Raw genomic sequence first — 21,836 nt, forward strand, 5'->3', positions numbered from 1 at the left:
AGGAAGCACCTGTTCCCGGGCGAAGAAAGGTGGTGGGAAAGGCCAGCGCCGCCCCCGCCGCCGCCTGGGAAAGAGGCTTCGCGCGGACCGCTCGCCCCGAGCACGCAGCGACGCGAAGCGAAGCACCCGACGGGCTGCGGGGACGGCGCTTCCTCGCCGACCTCCTCGGCCCTGCGGGACCCCGGCCGCCCCGAGACGGGTCCCAAAGCTGGGCCGTCCGGGCCCGCCCCCCCGGCCCGCCCCGCCTTTGACTCCGAGCTGGCGGGGGCGGTGGGGAGCGGAGTCCGCTGCACCTGAGGCGGCGGCGGGGAGCGGGCAGCAGCCCTTCGCTGCGGCCGCGAACGGGGCGCGGAGCAGCCCTCGCCCGCCCCCGGGCCCGGGCCGGAACGGCGGCTCTCCCGCGGGCGCCGCTGCCCTTCGGCCGCGGGGAAGCCTGGGCGGGAGGAGGGGCGGGGGCTGGCGCCCCAATCGCCCCCGCGCTCCTGCCCTCGGCCCAGGCCGGCCGCCGCGGCGCTTCCCCGGCCCCGCTGGAACCGCGCCGGGCCCCTCTCTCCGCGCCGGCCGGCCGGGCCGGGGCGCGGCCCTCCGCTCCCCCCGCGCAAGAGCCGCAGGGATCGCGGCGGCGGTGCCGGCCAAGGGCGGGGGTTCCGCGAGGTGGGGCTTGCATTTAAATCGCCGCGACGGCGAGGGAGGGAAGGGGACGCCGCGTATATAAGGGCCCCTCCGGCTGGGCGCGTCGGACAGAGCGAGCGCGATGCCAGGCGCGCCGAGGGGGCCCCGCCGGCGGCCAGCCGGAGGAGAGCCGGCGCAGGCCGCCTGAGCGCTTCCCCCCGCCGCCGCCTCGCCGGCCGGGGCCATGGCCGAGGTGGGCGGCTTCCTCGGCTCCCTGGATTTGCACGGGATCTCGTCGTCGCTTGGGAACGCGCCTTTGGCCGACTCGCCGGGCTTCCTCACCGAGCGGCTGGGCCAGATCGAGGGGCGGCTGCAGCGGGGCTCGCCCACCGACTTCGCCCACCTCAAGGGCATCCTCCGCCGGAGGCAGCTCTACTGCCGGATGGGGTTCCACCTGGAGATCTTCCCTAACGGCACCGTGCGCGGCACCCGGCAGGATCACAGCCGCTTCGGTAAGCCGGGGGGCCCGATCCACGGGGGCACGGGGGACGCCGCGCTCGCTCGGGCCGCCCGTCTTCCACGGGCGGGGGCTTCTGGACGGGGCACAGGCTGGCGGGACCCGGCCCGAGGGAGGCTCGCCTTGCCCGCCGCGGGAGCGGCGCCCCCGGGCTCCCCCCTTTGCAGCTTCTGCGCTCCTTCGCCTTGCAAGCCACGAGGTCACTTTTCCCTTTTTCCGCCGCCGCCAAACTGAACCCCACGACCCTGCTTGGAGCCGCTCCCCTCCGCCCGCCTTCCCGGGGGGACCCCTTCCCGCCCCCGCCCCCGCCCCCCCCCCCCGCGGGCAGGTGTCCCGGCCCGGCGCGCCTCCCCGCGAGCTCTCGGAGCGGTTCCAAGCGCCGCGCGCCCCGCTGGACCCCGAGCGCTGATTGGCCACAGATCTCGCCCGGCCCGGCGTGGATATAATTAGACCGCGGCGGGCAGCGCGGCTTCCCCGGCCGGGCCCGCGCTCGGACTCCCCGTTCCCGAGCCTTCCGCCGCCAGGGCCCGGGTGCAGGTGCAGCAAGAGGCGCCCTCCCTTCTCGGAGGAAGAACCGCCGGGGGGGTCCTTCGCCCTCCCGCCCCGTCGGAAAGCTCGCAGTGCTGGGAGAAGCAGGTGCTTTGGAAACGGACGGGGCACAGCTTTGGCGCAGCGCTGCCCCCTCCCCTGATCTAACCCGGGGGGAGTTGTGAAGTTTGAAGCCTCCGGCGAAAGGGGGAGGGGAGGGGAGGGGAGGGGAGGGGGCCAAGGCGTGGCTAACTCTCTGGGCTGGCGTTGCCTCGCTTGCGAGCGCGTCCTCGGCGGGCTGTGACGGTCCCGCTTTTAGTGCGAGGAGGCTGCGGGAAGGGAGACGGCTCTGGAAGCGCCCCTCGGGTTTGGCTGGAATGGCCCACCAGGTCTCAGCCCCGTATTCCGATCGGGGTCCGCCAGCCCGTCTCCCGGCCGTGCGTTTTCTGCCTGTCAGGCTTGGTCTGCCTTCGTGGCTCGCAGCCCGCCCTCTGGTAGAACAGCAGGAGTCGGGATGGTTTAAAAGGAAGGGGCCCCACTGGAGAGCTGGCCCCGGAGTTGGCTCTCCCCAGAGTAAGTTGTTGAACAGAGGTTGCCCCCTTGTTAAGCAGACGTCTGCTTTGCTTGTGGTCTTGATTTCGCTTTAAATGTTGCTGTCCCCCTGTGGAGTTTCAGAACAGGAGACACAAACAATGGTACAATTTAAAAAATAAAAAAGCCGTGACTAAAAACAAGGCTCATGATAGCCACCTGTTTATTCACAATCGTTTCAGTTCAGCAAGACTGACTCTTAACCGAGGTATCAGCAGAAGGCCGGAACAAACTCAGGGGCCAATTTCCTTGTCCTTGTTCCTGGGGGGCGGGAGGGGGGTACTCTCTGCCTTAGAAGGTTTCCCCTGAAGAAAGGAGTGTGTGAAAGAGGTGCTGGTGATCCCAGCAGCTGCGCATGTAAAACACATGCAGGTTTTAAACAAGCTTTTAGAGTTGAGTCTAAGCACAGAGGAAAACCGTTCTTTCTGCAGCCGTAAGCAAACCTCGCTAGTGCTGGCGGGGAAGAAAAGGGTTCTGCCTCCCCAAACAATTAGTTTGGGCCGGTATCCAGGCTCCTGTCCAGAACGAAGGCACTTTTGCCCTTCCCTTTCGTTAAAGGCAGCAGTGCGCATTTTCTTTAGACAGGCAGAGTAAAGATGAGCCGTTAACTGAATGCCTCGTCCAATAAATTTTCGCATTCCATAAGTATTTCAGCTGCTGGTATCGAGCTAGGTAAATGAGAACCGGCTTCTGATTTTAAATATTATGAATTCCTGCTTCCCCCAAAGACAGTGTAAAATAAATAGTGATTTGTTGTAATCGGAGGAAGAGCCGGGGGATTCGGTTAGGATCCGCGGGGGCGGATTACGTTGGCTGGAGCTCAAGGCAGAAGGAACTGAAGGCCTCTGAGAGCTGGCAGGATACGCAGTCTGCTTTCCCACAGCCTGAGTAGTTAAAACTCCGTAGTGTTGATTGCAAGAAGACCCCAGGTGTGTGTTCTGGGTCCTCCTGTAGGCGGAGCAGAGGAGGCAGGTCACAAGAAGTATCTTCAGAGATCTGTCTTGCAGTAGATCTTAATTATACCTAGCATTAAGCATGAGCTTGGATTGAACAGTGCTGTTTGCAAAGAACAGAGACCCACAGCATGACTAGGACTTTGAGAGAATGTTATGGGCACACTCACAAAATGGCAGCCTTGGTAGATGTGGCCATTCAAAAGCACACATTTGCCAGAAGACAAGTGAAGCGTTGGGCTCTATCCCCTTTTATTTTCCAAGAAAACCTTTAGGGTCCATGTTGGGGATGAGGTGAATTATTAGAAATACAATAAGGCCTGAGCCAGATGTTTTACACCGTGGTAACTTCCCCTTGAGCCCAACTTCAAGGAGCCTTCATATTTTGATATAATAGTAGACAAAACAATTCAAAGAAAATTGGCTAAATCTTTGCCATCTGTCTTGCCTGGCCTGGATCTAGCCATCTGTTAAAAAAGGAACTAGGTTGGATGTTAACACAGACAATGTACGGCCTGCTTCTCCAAGAGGGAAGGGTACCTTCAGCCAGGAAAGTGGGCTCAGAGAAGTTGAGCCTGGTTTTTAGGCTTGGTTGCAGGAGAGTTATGGGTTCAGATTCTGCTTGGAGCAGGACAGACGGTGCTTATAACTAAGTGGTAGAAGAAGTAACCTGCAGGAAGATTCTTGCAGTGAGTTGCTGATCAGATTAGCAGTACAGAGTTGGATGGGCTGAGTCTGTTCAAGGACAGGCCCTATTTTGGTGACTCCACTTTATTGATTAGATCGTTTCTCCGTTTGCTGAGGTCAGATTAGTCCCTGCAGAGGCATTGCAGGGTAGCCATCTCTGCAACTGCCCTCGATTGAAGGATCAAGGATCATCATGTTGGACAAAGATTGGAAAACACCTCCTGCCATCTGGGTTTCTTATGTCAGTGAGCCCTGGAAGTTAAAAGAGCCAATCTGGGCTTTCTGTGCATAAGAAGAAGGTATGCCAACCCATAATTGATGAGAGAGAGAAGAGAGGAGAAAGAGGGAGAGTGCATAGAAGCCATCTTACAGACTGGCTCTACGTATAGCTGCTGTATGTGACTTTGATATGTCTCTCAAGGGGCCATTTATCATAGAGGATTTGGTACACAGGCTCACTTGGCCTGGACACTGCTGGTCAGGCCCATTGGCCCTCACATCAGTGCTCCAACACTTCAAGTGGAAACATAGACTGTAAGGATTGGAAGGAACATTGGACATCAAGCCTACTAATGCAGGAATCCAATAAAGCAGAGTCTACCAGCTTTACATTAGGAAAAATTCTTCCTGCTGTCATTGAAATCTACTTCCTTGCAATTTAACCCCCGTTTCTTGTTTCATCTCCCCTTTCTTCTGCATGGTAGCTGTTCAGGTACTTGTGGAAAGCTATCGTTGTCTCCCCAGAGTCTTCTCTTCTCCAGGCTGAGTATACCCCACCTCTCCAACTGTTCCTCTTCAATTTTTTTCCTTCCAGGCCCCATATGATCTTGGTTACTCTCCTCTGACATGCTCCAATTTGTTAACAATCTTCCTTGCAACATCCAGAACTGTGTGCAGTGCACTAGATGTGACCTGACCAATGTATAACTTCCTCTCTGTTGGAGGGAAAATGGTGGCCAAGCTGTCTTAAGGAGAAGTTTTTCTGCCGTGAATGGTTTTCTTGAAACATCCCAGGGAGGCATCTGAATATAGTTGGGAAACCATAGCTTCAGGACAAGGGAAGGTTGAGGGAAAAAATGGGTCTTATAGAATGCCTTCTTAATGGTATGGTCCAAATTGGGGAAGTCTCCACCAACCCAAGCCCAATTCTTAATCCATTCTCCCAGCAGTTGGAAGCTCAGCAGTATGGAGTTCAGGGGAACATAGTCTTCCCAGGTTATGTTCTGTGAGACCCCAACTGTGTAGATGACAATGCTGCCAGCCATGAACTGATTTAGCACGGGTTGCAACTGTTGGACAAGAGGCTTGACAGTCTTCACACTTTCAGCCAGCATCATTCCAAGGTGTTCATTGCCCAGAACGAGCCCCTCAAACTGTGCCATTACTCTGACCTTGTCAGCAAGCCAACATTATGCAGCTGATTGGCATCCAGGTGCAAGTTGGCTATTTTAGAATGCCCACTCCAGAACAGCTTGGGAAAAAAATATATTCGTGATTATCCTATTGCAGTGGTCTTCTAACTTGAGCTATCCAAAGGGACCCTTCTCAGTGTGAAAAATCAGTGGGGAACCCATGAATAAATACATTTCACATAATGCATTTTATTTGAACAAAATGTTACAATTAATATTCCAATAATAAATTTCATGCCATGGAAACAGAAACGGTCGTGTTGAACCCCTGGATGATTCTCGGGGAACCCTGGGGTTCTGGGGACCCCTTTGAATACCGCGATCCTGAAGGAGGTCTTTGTGGGATGTGCTGTAGACCCCATCTGCAGGTGATCAAGTGATTACACACTGAATGCGTTGCCTGCACAGGTGGGAGCGTTTCCTTGGGAGGCAGGTAGTGCTGCTGCTGTGAAAATTGGCAAATGAGGAATAGAGGGAAATGCCTCATAATCCAACCCAGTTATTCTCACCTCGCCTCCGTGTAGTCAGATCAGTGACGGCCGTAGCTCTCCGGGGATTCAGGTGGTGTTTTTTCCAGCCTCTCCAAGGCGGGTAGCCATTGACCTTGACTTCTTTGGCCAAGCAACCATTTCCAGGGCCACTAAGCCAAACTATTATGGCCTGCCCCAGCTGTTGCAATGGGGAGGGGGGCACATAAGAAGTACTTAGCATAAGTAGAGACATTGCAACCGTAAGTCACCATATTCGAGAGGAGCTAGAGGAAATGGGCATCGCTGCCCTCTTGATTTCATTGTGCCCAGCCATTTCAGAGGGGGAAGACTTTTTAAAACCGCCCCCCGCAAACCTGGTATTCTGCTAAAGCCGTTTACCCCCTTGTTCTTCTGCGTGTTTCAAAGAGGCTGCTGCTGCTGCTGCTGCTGCTGCTGCTGCTGCTGCTGCTGCTGCTGCTGCTGCTGCTGCTGAACACCGGCTGTTTTGCGCAATCGTGTTTTTGAAACTGAAGGCCGGGCAGGTTGGTTGTGTTCAAGAAACAGGGACAAGCTGTCCCCCAAATCTGTTGCTGGACAGAGTTCCCAAAATAGAAGTGACTGGCAGCTCCTTGCGGTGGGCATTTGCTGCTCGGACCGAAGACGGAAGGAGAAGGTAGAAGCAGGGGTGAAAATGCTCTCTCGTTGCTGCTTGCTTCTGGCCACGCTCGTGGGTTGCAGCAGAACTGGCCCTCCTGGAGGGGGGAGGGGAGGGGAGGCTGCAAACCCAAGTGAAAATCCAGAAGGCCGTTCCTGGTGGTCTGTGGGCAAGTCCCCTGGGGGGGCTTCAGCCAGCGGTGGTGGCAGCAGAACCAGGGCAGCCGGTCCCTGATGGTTCGTAGCGCTCCTGTGTCACGTCAGTTGTGCCAGGGCTCCATGCGGCGATCCTGCCGGGCGGGCGGGCCAGGGCTATGATTCCATCCTGTGAGATGAGGGCTGAAGCTGAGGTCACCTGGAGAGTTGACAGCAGAAATGAGCTTTGAGCGAGGGGCTTTTGCCAAGACAAGCTCTTTTGTGACTCAGCACGGAGAATAAAATCCGGGCCTGAAACTCCCCGCGCGCCATCCAACTTGAAGGCCGCCTGGCAGGCCTTCAAAGGCAGCTTGTGATAGAAAGGGCTGGGGGGGCGGGCGGGGGCCTGTGAAGCACAAGGCGGCTTTTGGCAGAAGCAAATTCCTGGGAACGTGTTTGGTGGAGTGGTGAAGGGTGCGTGTGTGTGAGTGCGTACATGTTGCTCGTGCTGTGTTGTGCTTCCCATCCGTGTGCAGAAAGGGGGTTGGGCCAAGGGTGGTCTCGATTCCCCAAAGACCTGGAAAGGAGACACCCCCCCCTTTGTCTGAGCCTTGTGCTTGGGATTTCTGAGATTGCCAGAGTCCTGACCCACGGTGGTGGGGCGGGGCGGGGCTGTGGGGCCGTGTGTGAGAGTTCCTCTTTTTTTGTCCTGCAGCCCCCCTGCTGCTGGGGAAGACCCCCTCCGGGGTTGACATGCAGCCCCTGTGCACCTGTTTCCAAACAGCTGTTGGGCGGGGGGGTTGAAAGTTTAGATCTGCAGATCTGAGTACAACATCCAGCTTGTTCAGAAGCCGCCCCCCCCCCCGGGCCTGTATGAGGAGAGACAGGTGCAGGCGGCCAAAGTCATCTCGAACCAATTGTCTTAGTGCCAGGACAACGGCTGGCAGGCCGTGGGGGAGGCGGGCGGGTGGGCGCGCACCCCAGGCTCCAGGAATTCCGGAGCGCGATCTGGAGCCTCGGAGGGAAGTGGAGCGGGTGCCTCCTGCTGCAGGGAAGAGGGCGAGGAGTGCTGGAAAACAACCCCCCTCTGGCCACCGAAGCAGCGAGAAAGTGGATTCTTGATCCTCTCCCAACAGCCACACCCAGAGCTGGAAAAGCAAGTGAGCAAAAGCTTGGAAAGTCACCTAGGCTGGCTTTGCTTCGGGGGCTGGGTGTTGCAAACCCCCGGGGGTCAGCTTTCCCTCCGGTGTCTGCAGAGCGTGGTCAAAAAAGTCAAGATGGCGGCCCCGACGATGCTGTCGAAGCTCTGCCTGGTTTTGATGTCCAACCGGGTGGTGCTTCGGTCACGCCCTCACAGCCACCACCTTGACTTTTTTGACCACACCCTGCGGACACTTCGGGTTTTCTTTGATCTGAAGCTTGCTCTCGGTCTGAGGTTATCCCATTGAGATCTGGACCCTCAATCATCGAGGTTAGTGATTAATGAGGCCGCTTCGGATTTCTCTTTGGGTTTGTTTTAGAAGCTTTAGAACCTGCCCAAAAGACTCGGAGCAGATTAGAATACATAAAGACGTTATGGGAAACGATAACAATACTCAATCAACCTCTTACCCACTTACGCTTAGCAAAGGCTGAAGGTTTGGTAAAATTGACTGCGTAACTTATTATCGTATAAGTAAAAAATAAAGTTTCCTTTGGAATGAACTCAGTTCCGTCAGTTTCATGGATGCAGCCATGTCGTTTTCCTTGCAACTCCATGGAAAGAGTTTGCTGCTGTTGTCTTCCAGGAATTCCCGGTCCCTGCATTTCCTAGTGGTCTCCTACCCAAGTACTAATCAGGTCTGACAAGAGTGGCTAAGTGCTGCCACTTAACTATTGTGCTTTTTTTTATATATTATAAAAAATAATAATTTAAGTACAGTGGTACCTCGGGTTATGAACGCCTCTACTAACGAACATTTCGGGTTACGACCAGCTTCAGCAGGAAAAATTTACCTCGGGTTACAAATTCGCCTCGACTTACGAACTGGATCCGCGGCCATTTTCCCTGCTGCCACGTGGTCGCGGCTTCCTGTGGGCGAGGTCACGGTAGCAAGGAGACGTTCGGTGAGGCTTGTGGTGTGTTTTGTGGTGTTTTGCGAAGGTTTTTGGTGTGCGTGTTAGCATGGCTCCAAAGAAAATGCAGAGCAGGCTTGGCAGGAGTAAGGCTCTGAAGAGAAAATTGCCTCGGGTTGCGACCAAATTCGGGTGGAGGGTGGAACGGATTAACCGGATTTACATTGAACCCTATGGGGAAATTTGCCTTGGGTTGCGACCAAATTCGGAGGGCGGAATGGATTAACCAGATTTACATTGAACCTTATGGGAAACTTTACCTCGACTTGAGACCAACTCAAGTTGCAACCAGAGTCACGGAACGGATTAAGTTCGTATCCCGAGGTACCACTGTATTATAATAAGACTACTTTAAAGAATAAAAATATATCTCATATGCTTATATTTATGTTTTTTAAAAAACTGTGCCTGGGGGAGATATTTTAGAAGAAACATTTTGCCTTCGCTTTTGCACAGGAGATGTCTCCTAAGCCATAAACATTTCTGGCTTTTACCTCTCCAGCTGGGGAATTCTGGGAGTTGAAGTCCACACACCTTCAAGTTGCCAAGGCTGAGAAGCACTGGTTTTAACAATATCAACTGGAAAACTTCCTTTCAACCTTCAAATAACGTAGGCAGAAGGAAAGTGTTCAAGTTACTCCTTGAAGTACTTAAATTTTATTTTAATTATGGGGCCATGCCATCCCGAGAACGTCCTTGCAGACACAAGATGTGTTGGATTATTCTATGATCTGCAAATAGAGGTCCATCTGGCCCCTCTAGATGTGCTGGGACTACAACTCCTAGAATTCCCAGCCAGCCTGGGAGGTGCCAACCTGGGACCAGCAAAGCTCCTCATTTCCCAAAGTTCTTTTTGGCCTTCAAGGCTGAAACAGTGTTCAGCTCTACTTTCTAGCGTGCCTATTAACACAAAAGCGTTGGGCTTTGATGCTTGTTGAAGGACAGAACATCCCTCCACGAAGCAAGGCACCAGCTCATGTGTCAAAGTTGTTCTGCGACAAACAGTAAGGTGATGGCAATCATGGTTTAAAGGCAGAAAAGTGCTTTGGAGTGAGGTTATACAGGTAGTCTTCAACTTATGACCACAGTAGGGACCGGAAAATTCGTTAAGTGGTGTGGTTGTTAAGCGAGGCATCATGTGACTGCAACTGATTTCATGACATTTTTTGTGCTGGTCATTAAGCAAATCCAGCTTCCCCATTAACTTTGCTTGTTAGAAGCCCCCTGGGAAGGTCACAAATGGCAATAATGTGACCCCAGGATGCTGCAACCATCGTAAATACATGCTGGTTGCCAAGCACCTAAATTTTAATTATGTGACCGTGGGGACCCTGCAATGGTTGTAAGTGCGAGGACTGGTTGTAAGTCATTTTTCAGCACCATCGTAACCTTGAATGGTCATTAAATGAATGGTCATAAGTTGAGGACTACCTGGATAGGGGGTAGTCTGGCAGGGGGTTGGACTAGATGATTTACAAGGTCCCTTCCAGCCCTTATATTCTATGATTCTCTTATCTACCAGGGCTACATTTAGCCCTGATATGCCCTTGTTTAGGGGGACGCGGTGGCGCAGCAGCTTAATGACGCTGAAAGTTGCCGGCCAGAAATGGCTGACGCTTCAGCGGTTCGAGTCCAGCCTTCTCATTAAACAGGGTGAGCTCCTGTTTCCTCCCCAGTTCCTGTCAACCCAACAGTTCGAAAACTTACGTGAGTAGATAAATGGGGACTCTCACTCCAGTGGGAGGAAAAATGCTGGCGGCACCTTGCAAAAAGGAGTCGGGAGCAGTTGCTGGTAAGTGTGAAAAACCGCGCGCGCCCGAAAAGGGCACGAAGCAACGGAAAACCCCGCCTCCTGCGCTCGCCAGCTGGGCTCTGCTCTAGGAAGGAGGCTCTGGCAAACCACTTCCGAAAAACACTTGCCTTGAAAACTGCAAGGACTCATCCAAGCAGTCACTGCAGGGTCAGCAATGACTGAGCGCAGACCAAAAAAAAAAAATGCCCTTGTTTGCCCAAGGATTCTTGTGACTGTGCCTCATTATATATATATCCTGAAGAAGCATTATCCCTGTTAAACTCAAAAGTAGCTCCTTCCGAGTAGCTCTTAAAAATGTAATGATGTAATCTAATGAGGATAGATATTCTCATGAAAGGCTGGACATCCTAGAAGCTCTAGAAATAAACGGGCGCTCCTTCATTTTACAGTGTGAATAATTATCTCCCTTGCCAATTTTTCTGGAGTTTGTACCCCATGAGCTGCCATTGATACACACAGTCAGTCAGGTGCTCTTCTTTACTGGCACTTGACATGATGGTACACTAATTACTTAATTCAAACTGTAGTAATTTCATTCTTAACGGTTTGAGATTCTGAGTTGAGATTCTCTGCTGTTTGTAAGGTCAGAGCTTTTCCAGTGGTCTCTAAGAGCAGGATTGGAAGAACAGGGCTAGTAGTAGTGAAGCATGGGTATTTCCTCCAGTGGAGACATTCAAGAACTCATCTTTGTGCATCCCTGCTAAAAATAGGTATGGGTAGAACTCTCCATGTTTATCTGAATGCTCTGAGTCATTGCAATTCCTGGCATTTATCCAGGTCCAAGAAAACCCTATCAGGTATAGGTAAGAGAAGGAGAGGAAGAGAAAACTCACTGACTCTGTGCAATATGCTTGTTGGTGATGGGGAAAGTAGAGTGTCAGGACTGGATTTGCTTCTTCTCATCACAATCTGTTTACATTGTCTCATAGGGGCCATATATATAAAATATATACTGTATGTACTTGCAGATAAGCTGAGAATTTGAGGTGCCAATATGCACCCCGAAAATTGCATTTGGCTTATCCATGGATGGGCTTATCACGAGTATATAGGCAATACTTTTTAAAAGTACCTTATATCTTGTACATACTCACATATAAGGCCATCCACGGATAAGCCAACCCTCAATTGTTTAACCAAAATACCAGGAAAAATGTGGGTTGGCTTATCCACGGGTGGCACCTTTTTCATTTTGAATAAAAATTCAAGGGTCGGCTTATCCACGGATGGGCTTATATGTGAGTGTATACAGTAGCCTGTCTCTGTGCCTAGTTTCACGTCTTCCGATGCACAGCCTTTTCCTGAATTTTACTGCATGGTCACGCTAGTGCACGGCAAGCATAGTGCAAATGGGAAAAGATCATTTCTTGGATATCAACAGATTGAATGGTTGAAAAAACAATAATTGAAATTTGCCTAGCCAACCCTTGCAAAGCCCGATCAGGGGGTGTGCTCAGGCCAGGCCAGCATGCACCGGGATGCGCTGGTGGTTCCTCCAGCTGTGCCGAACTGCAGTTCCCCATAGGCTCAGTCTGCATACCCAGGAGCACCCTTAATTGTTTCCTGACATGTTTGAGAGAGCTGCTGCTACAATTCCCGGCACAAGTGAAGGTGCTTGGTTGGGAAAAGCCATTGTAACTGTTCCTAATTCCTAATTCTTACAGTCAGTCAGAAGCACCCCTAATTCTCACAGTCTAATTCCTAATTCCTTCTCCCTTAATTCCTACAGTCTAAGAACTAATTCCTACAGTTGGTCAGAGGCACCCCTCCCACTGAGGTCCCGTAGCCCTTTCAGGGTCATTCCCCCCCTTTGCTGATGAGACCCCTTGCTTGGTGTGCTCCCCTACCTGGGGTGATTGTGCATGACTTGCAACACCCTCTCTGTGCTGATGGTTTTGGATCCCTCCGTGATGCTCAGTTTGCCGCCGCCTTTCTTTTCCTGTGAAAGGTTTTCCACATGAAAGGATTGAGACCATGCCCTTGGGGAGTGAATAGGGCTGGATCTGTAAGATCTCCAAAGTGATACGGTTCGGAAAGCTTGTTGCTCAAGAAGAGTGAAGTTTTTTCCTTTTTTTTTTTTCTTCATTCTTCAAGTAACTTTCTGTTTTTTTCTGTTTTTTAAAAGGAATTTTGGAGTTTATAAGTTTGGCTGTAGGGCTGGTTAGCATCCGCGGAGTGGATTCTGGGCTTTACCTGGGAATGAATGAGAGAGGCGAACTGTATGGATCGGTAAGTGTGAGTCCTACAGCTTAAGGAGATTTTATGAGAAAGGCGTTATCAGAACTTGATGTTACCCAGAATGATCTCTCTTAAATGACCTTGATCTGCCAGACATTTGGATGGCTATCTGGACTCTGAGTGACAGGACAGTTTGTGTGTTTATGGCACAAGTTGCAGGCATTTCTCTTGAGAAGGAGAAAGGGAAATGTATGGCAAAAAAACAGGATTAAAATTCCAGAAGAGAATTCCAGACTAAATTGCACAGGTCCAGAGCCATTATGGAGATGACGCAACTCCTTTCTGCCCTGACCTTGTATGAAAGACAGAAGGACGTTTGAGCCATGTCCTTGCATGAAAGTTCTGTGGGGACAAGGGTGTTCATTGAGGAAGCTTCCTAGTCTAAGAAGGACCTCCCACAAGGACCAGGGACCTTTGGTGGCACATTGGGAACTCCTGAGAGCATGTGTGTCATCTCCAACATACCTCCAGCAAAAATCTTATTCAGACATACATCTGAATTTCAGAGGGACACTGAATGTGGACCTGCTTAGAACAGATTCACTGAATTCAGTGGGACTTAAATTGGCTGTAAATGACTTAAATCCAAGTGAATTGGAATTCATTCATTCATTCATTCATTCATTCATTCATTCATTCATTCATTCATTCATTCAATTTCTATGGCCACCCATCTCAAACAAGTGACTCTGGGCTGCAAACAATCATAAAATCAATTAAAACCAAATACAAACGTGTGTGTGTGTATGCCCTTAACACACTCAGGGCCCCAGGCCCAGGCACACAACCAGGTCTTCAAGGCCTTATGAAAGGCCAGCGGGGTTGGGGACATCCTAATCTCTGGAGGAGAACGTTCCAGAGGGCAGGCGCCACAGCAGAGAAGGCACACCTCTTAGTCCCCACCAGCCGACATTCCTTAGTTGACAGGACCCTGAGCATGCCCATCCTGCCAGACCGAACTAGACAGGTAGAAACAACTGGGAGAAGATGATTCCTCAGTAACCCTGTCCCAAGCCATGAAGGGCTTTAAAGGTGACAACCAGCAACTTGAATTGTACCTGGAAACACACAGGCAATTTATTGAGAATTATTGCTGTATTTACAAGTCTTAACATAGTAAAACACGGAATAGTCATCAGGCACAGAGATACATGTGTTCACATAATACAGACGATACTGCAAATTGTGTTAAATGTCTGTCTGAAGTTACAACACCAGTATATTCACAAATAGTATAAGGCTAGTCGTGAAACTAATATTAACCAAAAGTCCAAAAGTTCTAATAAGAGAAACTCTCTTTAAGTAGCATTATTCCTCCTCTTAAAAACCCAGTCACCACCATAAATCAGTTCCTTTTTTTGTTTTGCTTTGGAGGGGTTAGAGGAACCAGCATTGCCCTGTAATCCCACCCACTACAAAAATTCCCCACTCTGAAAAAGCAGCCTGAAAGTGAGCCCACCCATTCCAGTGACATCACAGCATTAGTGGCCACCATCCCCCCACACACCCCCAGGGAGCAGAAAGGGTCATGTGGCTTCAAGAGCAAGGGAGGTTGCCCATGTCTGTTAACAACCCAAAGTCTGGTGACTTGTCCGTTTTTAGCCCTTTGAATAGGAGCAGCTTGCCAAGACCTCGAGCAGGCATCTCCCACACCTCCCTCATGCTCCTCCTAGATTACCTTTTTTGCAGGAGAGGTTAACAGGGTGCCAAGCTGGAGTCGGTGTCTGGGGAGGCTGATCCTCAGCCCTCTCCTCACCACAGACTTGCCACCTAAGCTGCTGTTCCTCCTGGTTGTCACAAGTGGCCCCATTGAAGTGGCTTCTCCAGATGAGGTTTTCTGCTGGTCTATCCAGGTCTCTTCCATGGAAGTTAAGTAACATGAGATATATTTCCCTGACGGAGGGGCTGTCCACGCTCCCATTTTTGTTGGTGCTGTGTGGTCCCAGGAATATCGCCCCTGATCTGGCCAAGAGGGGCGTTACTGAACAGCTAATTCCAAGGTTCCCTCTGGAGCTTCCATCTACTTTGGGCCCAGGGATAGCAATACCTTGGAGGGGTGGAATTTGACCCCTGCCCATTCAGCAGAGACCATGCCTGCTCTGGAAGGCCCAGGTGGGGTACTGGGGTCTGCCTGTTGGCTTTGAGTTGCCAACCCCTTCCTCTGCCCTGAGTTCCCATGCTTTAGTGGGACCCTGAACTGGCAAATGGTGGAGAATTCAAGGGCAGAATCAGGAAGTGAGGTTTATGTTTAACCTGACCTTAAGAAACTTCTAGCACCAACTTTGCATTCAAAGATCGCAACGACCACCTGCTGGGCTTCCGTGTTGGTATCATGAGATTCTGAAGGCAAATGATGTTGCATTTCAGCCTCCTGGTTTTTGAGGTACCAAAGAGCAAAAGGGAAAGACCAATCAGCCGAGGGCAACAGCCAGGATATGTTCAGGTCAGGCCGTGATACTTTGGTCAGTGACCAACATAAAACAAGTTAGAATAGAATAAAAACACCCACACTGATATAATGTAAATAAAATATAGCATCAAACACTAAGTCTTTAAGATAAAGCTAATACTAAATAATTAATTAGAATTGAATTGTGCAAATACAGGGGTTCAGTTTCTATACTTTCACAAGCAATTAAGCAGTTACCCTTTGGGGACTTAGTAGCCATTTAGAAACGACCATTTTTTACGTTAAACATTCACACAACATAACTTGCTCCTCAGAACAATTCTTGTTTCTTTGCTCCTGATAACATCTCTGGTTCACTCTGCTTCAACCTAGAAAATAAACAGTTTGCTTTTTAAATTTCTGTAATGGGAGAACAGCCCAAAAAGAGGAGAGCAAATAGGCAACTTCATCATCTCCAACAGAGCCAAAGGAATATCGTAGCCATTGATCTGGGCACCTGACCAAGGAAGATGCCAGCTTCTGAGTCTGCCCACAGAAGTGGGTTCATCTGTAGAAGTTTCAATAGATCATGATAAGTCAAGGGCACTTCTAAGCACGACTTGCTGTGTAAGCCATGTTGGACTGGGTTTACACAACATGCGAAGCCAGAAGGCATGATTTAGAAAACACAGGAGATGTGTTTCACTTTGTCCCATGTAGAGTTTTTGTCAGCTTCTGTCAGTAATTGAAAGTACAGTTTGACTTGGGGAGGGGGGCTAAACTTTTGCCCAGAACTGTATAAACAATAGTCAGCCCTAATACAAGAAGGTCTGGGGAACAAGAGAGAAGGAAAACTCTGTGGTCCTCCATTTTGATCTTCTTGGAAGGAAGGCAAGATAGAAATCACTCGGTCATTGTTATTGGTCATCTTTGGGTTGAATCAATGGGGTTTCTCCTTCACTGTCAAGGTAGTGTTTCATGTCTCTTTTTTCTCTTCCCACCTCCTCCTCACACAGAAGAAGCTCACACGAGAGTGTGTTTTCCGTGAGCAATTTGAAGAAAACTGGTACAATACCTACGCCTCGACCCTCTACAAGCACAATGACTCTGAGCGACAGTATTACATCGCTTTGAACAAAGATGGGTCTCCTCGAGAAGGATTCAGGACTAAGAGACACCAAAAATTTACTCATTTTTTACCTAGGCCAGTAGATCCTGCTAAGATACCTGCAGCATTCAGAGACCTTCTCCACTACAGGTGATACACCTGCAGCTTGAGAACCAGTGTGGGTGTGCATGCACATGTCTGTGTAACATATATATGCGCACACAGTTGGGTTTCCAAAGTTTTTGCTGGAGCACTATAAGCCCTATTCATTCCATCCTTCTTACAAGCCTAGTTAACCCATAGAGAAGCACTAGCCATGAATCCCTCGGCTTTTAAAGAAGTGTATAACAAGGATGAATGTACTCTCCAGGGAACGGGAAGGGATGGGACAGAGCCTGGAACCCTACCTAGGATCATGCATTTTTCTAATTACGTGCTTAATTTGGTGGGCTAGGAAGAGGCAATAATTCACACTGGGCAGAAGAGATTGTGTTTGACAACCACCACCAGCATGGATCGTAAGTCATGCAGCCCGGCACAGAAGAATTCAGAAACGATTTGCTCAAAAGCTTGGAAAGCTAGCTTACTAAGGTGGCCCTTTGCGACTTACCAGACCCAAAATCTGATAGATCATGGACTTGCATGGTGGTAAAATGGAGAATCCAAATCTGATTGGTGTTTGGTTCCTAAGGAAGGTGTGTGAGTGTGTCTGTATATGTGCAAGTACACACCTAACCTGTATGTGTTTCCTTCCATTGGAGTATGACAGCAGAAAGGAGGAGGTGAGGTCAAAGAACGAGCATTCTTAAGATGTAAACACAATACTGTTCATAAGGACAAATCTATTTATAAAGTGTATATTATATTTATTTTATATATTTATTTATTTCAAAATATATATATATATATATAAAAATATATATATTTTATTTTTAAAATGAGAGATATTATGGCCCAACTTTCTTCAGAAAGATTAAGGTCCTACTGATGTAGGAAAAAGAGGAGGGAAAGTTTAAAAAGCTTTATCAGCAATAAAAATGTCTTTATATATTGTGGGTGACTTATTAATTTATTGCAATCACATTGATTCATAATTTAAAATTTAATAACATGAACTTGGAACAGACCTACAAGTAACAAAGAACATCCTACAGGGAGTGATGGATAAAGGCAGAGAGACGCTTGTAGATGTTCTGCAAAAGTAGCTCCCGTTCAGTTGCTATGATACCCAGCGAGGTGAGTTTAGAATTGTAGCCAAAATTGAATTAAATTTGGGGCAAATCCATTTCCCCAATATAGGAAAGCTGTTTTTGAGCTGCTCAGAATTTGCACCTCTAAGAAAAAAGTCTTGGTTTTTCTCCAGGTTAACAATCGGGCAATTTTCACAACCTGGAGAACAGGAGTGGGAAACACAAATATGGTGTTGGATTACAGTTCCCAGCATCCTCAGGTGGTGGGGGTGCTGGCATTCTGGAGGGCAACCAGCTTTCTGCCCCTCCTCTGGAAGATGGCAGCCATCAGAACATGATAAGCTAGCTTGACATTTTAAAACCAAGCAACTGCATTTGTACAACAGGCCAATTTTTATTTTTTTATTTTTTTTGTGGCTCAGCGTTGGGCAAATCCAGAAAAGGGGTTAATCTGCTACAAGAAAGTAGTCAAACTATACAAGGAGTCACGTTTTCATATCAATGAGATCCAACCATTTCCTTGCCTAAAATTGAGATCGCAGCCGTAACATGCCCAGGTCCTGTTAAAGCAACAGTATTATCCATCTCATGCCAGGCTTCTCTAACCTCCTGCTCTCCAAAGACTTTGGCTGTAATTCCCATCATCCCCAGCCATTTTATAACCAAATTTCTGGAAGGTGCTGGGATGCAGGAGACTGCCATCTTTCTCCAAAAACAAAAATGGCCATGTTTGCACAACACGCTGAAACAGTAAATGTTAGCTTAGTGTGTTGTGCAAACCCAACATGTGCACTGTCAGAAAACTGAAGAACTGAGAAAAGCCATAGATAAGTATTTGGACTCAACCATCTCAGCTTTCCTCTTACGACCCAGTCTTGGACACACAGGGACATAAGATGAAATAGAAATTTCTGTACAAAATAACTGCATGACCAGAGCATGGAAATCTTTCTGCTGACCGTGCCTCTTTCATCCTGATGTTCTCCAGCCCCCATGTGGAGGAAAGGCAGTCCTACCCTAGACCGCCCTTGGCTGGGTTTGGACACTAAGCAGGATCAGGCCTGGTTGGCTTGGATTGGGAGACCCTCTGTGGCAATGTTTTCCAATTTTTGGCAACTTTAAGATGTGTGGACTTCAATTCCCAGAATTCAACTCTGGGAGTTGAAGTCCACACATCTTAAAGTTCTGTAGGCTGGACTGAGAAGGCAACAACAACCCAGAAGGCAAACTACTTTTGTACTATTGCCAAGGAAACAACACAAACACGCCAGGAAAGATTCAGATAACCATTTTTAGAAGAGTTTTAGACTTCAGCCCTGTCCTGTTCCTCTGGGCCCTGGTCATGTAGCTGTGTTTTCTGACCAAATGCAGTTTCTTCTGGTATTATTCCCTGCTTCTTATTTTTCCACTGTAACAGAATATAGGTGGGTCAAATGCTGTATCCCAACTGACGTTGTAGTCCTATCGTTTTTAACTGAGTGTCTTTCAGATGGATTACGGTTCTCTCTGCATCATCATAGGCCTTTGGTCGTACTTGTTGGAGGAAATATTGGGACTGAAATCCCACACATCTGGAAGACGCCAACCAAGAAAGGGCTGTTTTAGTCTCTTCTTGAATATAATCTAAAATTCTCCTTATCGTTTTCCACTTTGATATCATCCCTAAAAAGGGCCCTGGGAATTATGGGTCCAAGATGAAATAATGCTTTTCCATTGCCTAAAACATTATCTTGTGTCCTGTAAGGCATTCACTACATATGTTTTTAATTTTTACCTTTAAACTTCCACTTATTCCTCTCAGGGGAAAGATCTGCAGAGGAACACACCCAACTTTTATAAACGCTGAATTAAAAGTTTTCAGTTGGGGTTTTGCCAGCCCTCTTGCATTTTGACAATAATCTTTTGTGTAAGAACATGAACTAAGTTGCTTGGACCTTTTGCCGTAATACAGGATGCTCCCAGCGGACCTCCAACCATGATCTTTAAAGTATCAATCATGTTGCTTCCCACCATCTTGAGATAGGAAACACCCCAACACCATAGTGTAGGACCTAAAATAGGCTGGCATAATCTCAGGACACTCTTCAAAAATAGCCCTAATAATCCTGGTTTACTCATAGAGAAGCCACTGCATTTGTGCTATTGTCCTGCTCACTGCAGTTCTTAATCCCTCAAAAAATGTTGTGGCTAGAAAATGAATGGCAAGAGGATGGATATGTTATTTTTCTTTCATTGGTACTGTTACTGTCTGATCTTCCTTGGTATCTCTATTGTTTCAGTGTGCATCTTATGGTGGAGTGAGAAATCTCCCTCAGAGGAAATATCTAAGGCAAAATGTAGATACGAGGGTTGTACAAGGCTTTACATTTGATCCCAGACAGGTGCTTTGAAGGAGACAAGAGCATGAAGATAGCACCTACCTCCCACTCTTTAAAGCAACTGTGTCTTTTCAGCAGCAGAGCACCATTTGTGTAATCAAATTTGTAGCTTTAGGAAATTTCGGTTTTTTTCCTTCGCCAAGCAGCTCTGAATGTGATGTACAAGTTGCAGAACTGCAAGGGTACACGTGGTGGTGAAGTCCATAGGTTGTGCACAGAATGGCTTGGTTCATCTAACATGCTTATCTGAAATCCATGTTAAGAAAACACTGTTGGGTTCATATAATATGTGATGCTCCACCCAACACATCACATGATGGCTTAACAGGATGGCCTGTTTCACACAACATGGCTTCCCACAGCATCCCAACAGTTCTAAAAGATAACACTGTTTTCAAGCTCCTTAGAAGGTCTATCTTCTTTAGCTGGATCCCAGGATATAAAAAGCCAGCTTTAGTGGTACTTGGCTTCATACTGAGGAAAATCTAGGCAGAAAATATGGAAAATTTGTAAATACTGTTGTTATCTCCATCCCAAATAGAGACAGGGGATTGTGCTCGTAGTGATGCCAATATTTGTCTGCATATGGATACATAGCTCCAGTCTCACCTCATTCTTTAGAACACAACAGATAAACAAACCAGGCTATAGATGTGCAAACAAACCAAGATTCAGTTTTCATTGTTTCCAAGGCTCATCTTTTGAAAAAAAAAAATACAAGGGTTTGTGGCACATTTAAACATGTCAACAGCACATTACCCAAGATAGTTTGTTGTAAAAGACCTTCATCTCCAGATGGTCCCATTCTTTCATGCGTTTGTTTCATGGGCAATGAGAGGCAATGCCAGGTCTCACAGGGCTACCATATCTGGGCTGCAAAGGGCTGGAAACCTCTAGTTGTCATTGAGAGAGTCTTCTGTGGAATATCTCCTGCTGCCATCAAGGCATGTCTTTATTTTGGCGAGCCAAATATAGTAGCCCTAAAACAGAACGTTCAGACTTGCCATTGCCATACCACAAAATGTACAATCGATGCCACAACAGTTTGTTGGTGCTGAGGCACTATCCTACAAGACTATAGGGCACTGAGCGGTAAATAGATGGCCAGCCTGGGTCATGGGAAGGACCAGAATGTTTGCAGAACATGGTCAAAAAAGTTAAGATGGCCGCCACAACAGTGCAATCAAAGCATATGTGTGCATACATCAAAACCAGGTGAAGCTCTGACTGCACCATTGCAGTCACCAGCATGCCCTGCAGACAGCACAGGAAGGACTCAGGGAAGAGGAGTAACCCGGCAACAGCGGTGTAGCAGGTTGTCCGAGCCCAACCCGACTGGACTCCTGGCCACAGCAGGGCCTGGCTGGTCACTCCATGCAAGGAGATCCCGAGACCATTTGGGTGGAGCAGGCCTGTCCCTGGGATCTCTCACCTCCCTTGTGCTCTGGAGCAGGGAGGTGCTTTGGAGGGGACACGATGCATGTTAACCCAGCAATAAAACCAAGCACTGGTGTTTTGGTTAATGAAAAATGCCGCTGGTTAAGTAGCTTGAGTGAAATGGATTTATTTCACAGCCTGCTTCTCAACTAGCTTTGTTTCACTGTAGCTTTTTTTTAAATTTAATAAATGTACATAAATGGCATATCAGGATAGTCTCCATTTTCAACTCACTAGGAACTTCGCAACCATGCACAAGGAGGCTTCAGCGTTGCAACTCTCGGGGTAATGAACCGCTCCTCAGGCAGCCCAGACACAGGAGGATTTCAGTTTGAACGCCTTGCCTTAAATTGACCTCCCGATGCCTCTTTAAGGCATTTTTGTTTTAGATACTTTGATAAATTGTAAAACTGTTTCAGATACATTTAATCCTCATATGCAGCAAGTGCAACAAGCATGTATCTTGAAAATTAATGCGGTAGATCATTGTTGCTCAGGTTGAGAAGCACCGTGGTAGACAGACAGCAACTTTCAAATCCTCGATAGCAAGGATGTAGCTTTTTTTTTTCAACTTCATATCAGAGATGTTCCGGACTTATTTTTTTAGTA

The 21,836-nt window shown here is 48.6% G+C and overlaps 1 protein-coding gene across 1 annotated transcript; it reads left to right on the forward strand.

Moving 5' to 3' along the window:
- Positions 1–687: 687 nt before the first annotated feature.
- FGF16 (fibroblast growth factor 16) lies at positions 688–16,376 on the forward strand. Its single transcript, XM_088129225.1, has 3 exons — positions 688–1,124; positions 12,613–12,716; positions 16,131–16,376. Exons 1-3 carry the CDS (start codon positions 857–859, stop codon positions 16,374–16,376), a joined length of 618 nt encoding a protein of 205 aa, XP_087985351.1. The 5' UTR covers positions 688–856.
- The last annotated feature ends 5,460 nt before the right edge of the window (positions 16,377–21,836 follow it).

The sequence above is a fragment of the Python bivittatus genome, unplaced genomic scaffold (assembly GCF_059951505.1).
Source record: "Python bivittatus isolate LINGU-HERP-01145 unplaced genomic scaffold, Pbiv_v1 ctg000790_np1212, whole genome shotgun sequence".
NCBI lineage: Eukaryota > Metazoa > Chordata > Lepidosauria > Squamata > Pythonidae > Python > Python bivittatus.

Coding starts and splice junctions, on each gene's coding strand:
- FGF16 (XM_088129225.1), top strand. CDS start 857: ATGGCCGAGGTGGGCGGCTTCCTCGGCTCCCTGGATTTGCACGGGATC. Junction 1,125..12,612: donor GCAGGATCACAGCCGCTTCG/GTAAGCCGGGGG, acceptor GTTTTTTAAAAG/GAATTTTGGAGTTTATAAGT. Junction 12,717..16,130: donor GAGGCGAACTGTATGGATCG/GTAAGTGTGAGT, acceptor CTCCTCACACAG/AAGAAGCTCACACGAGAGTG.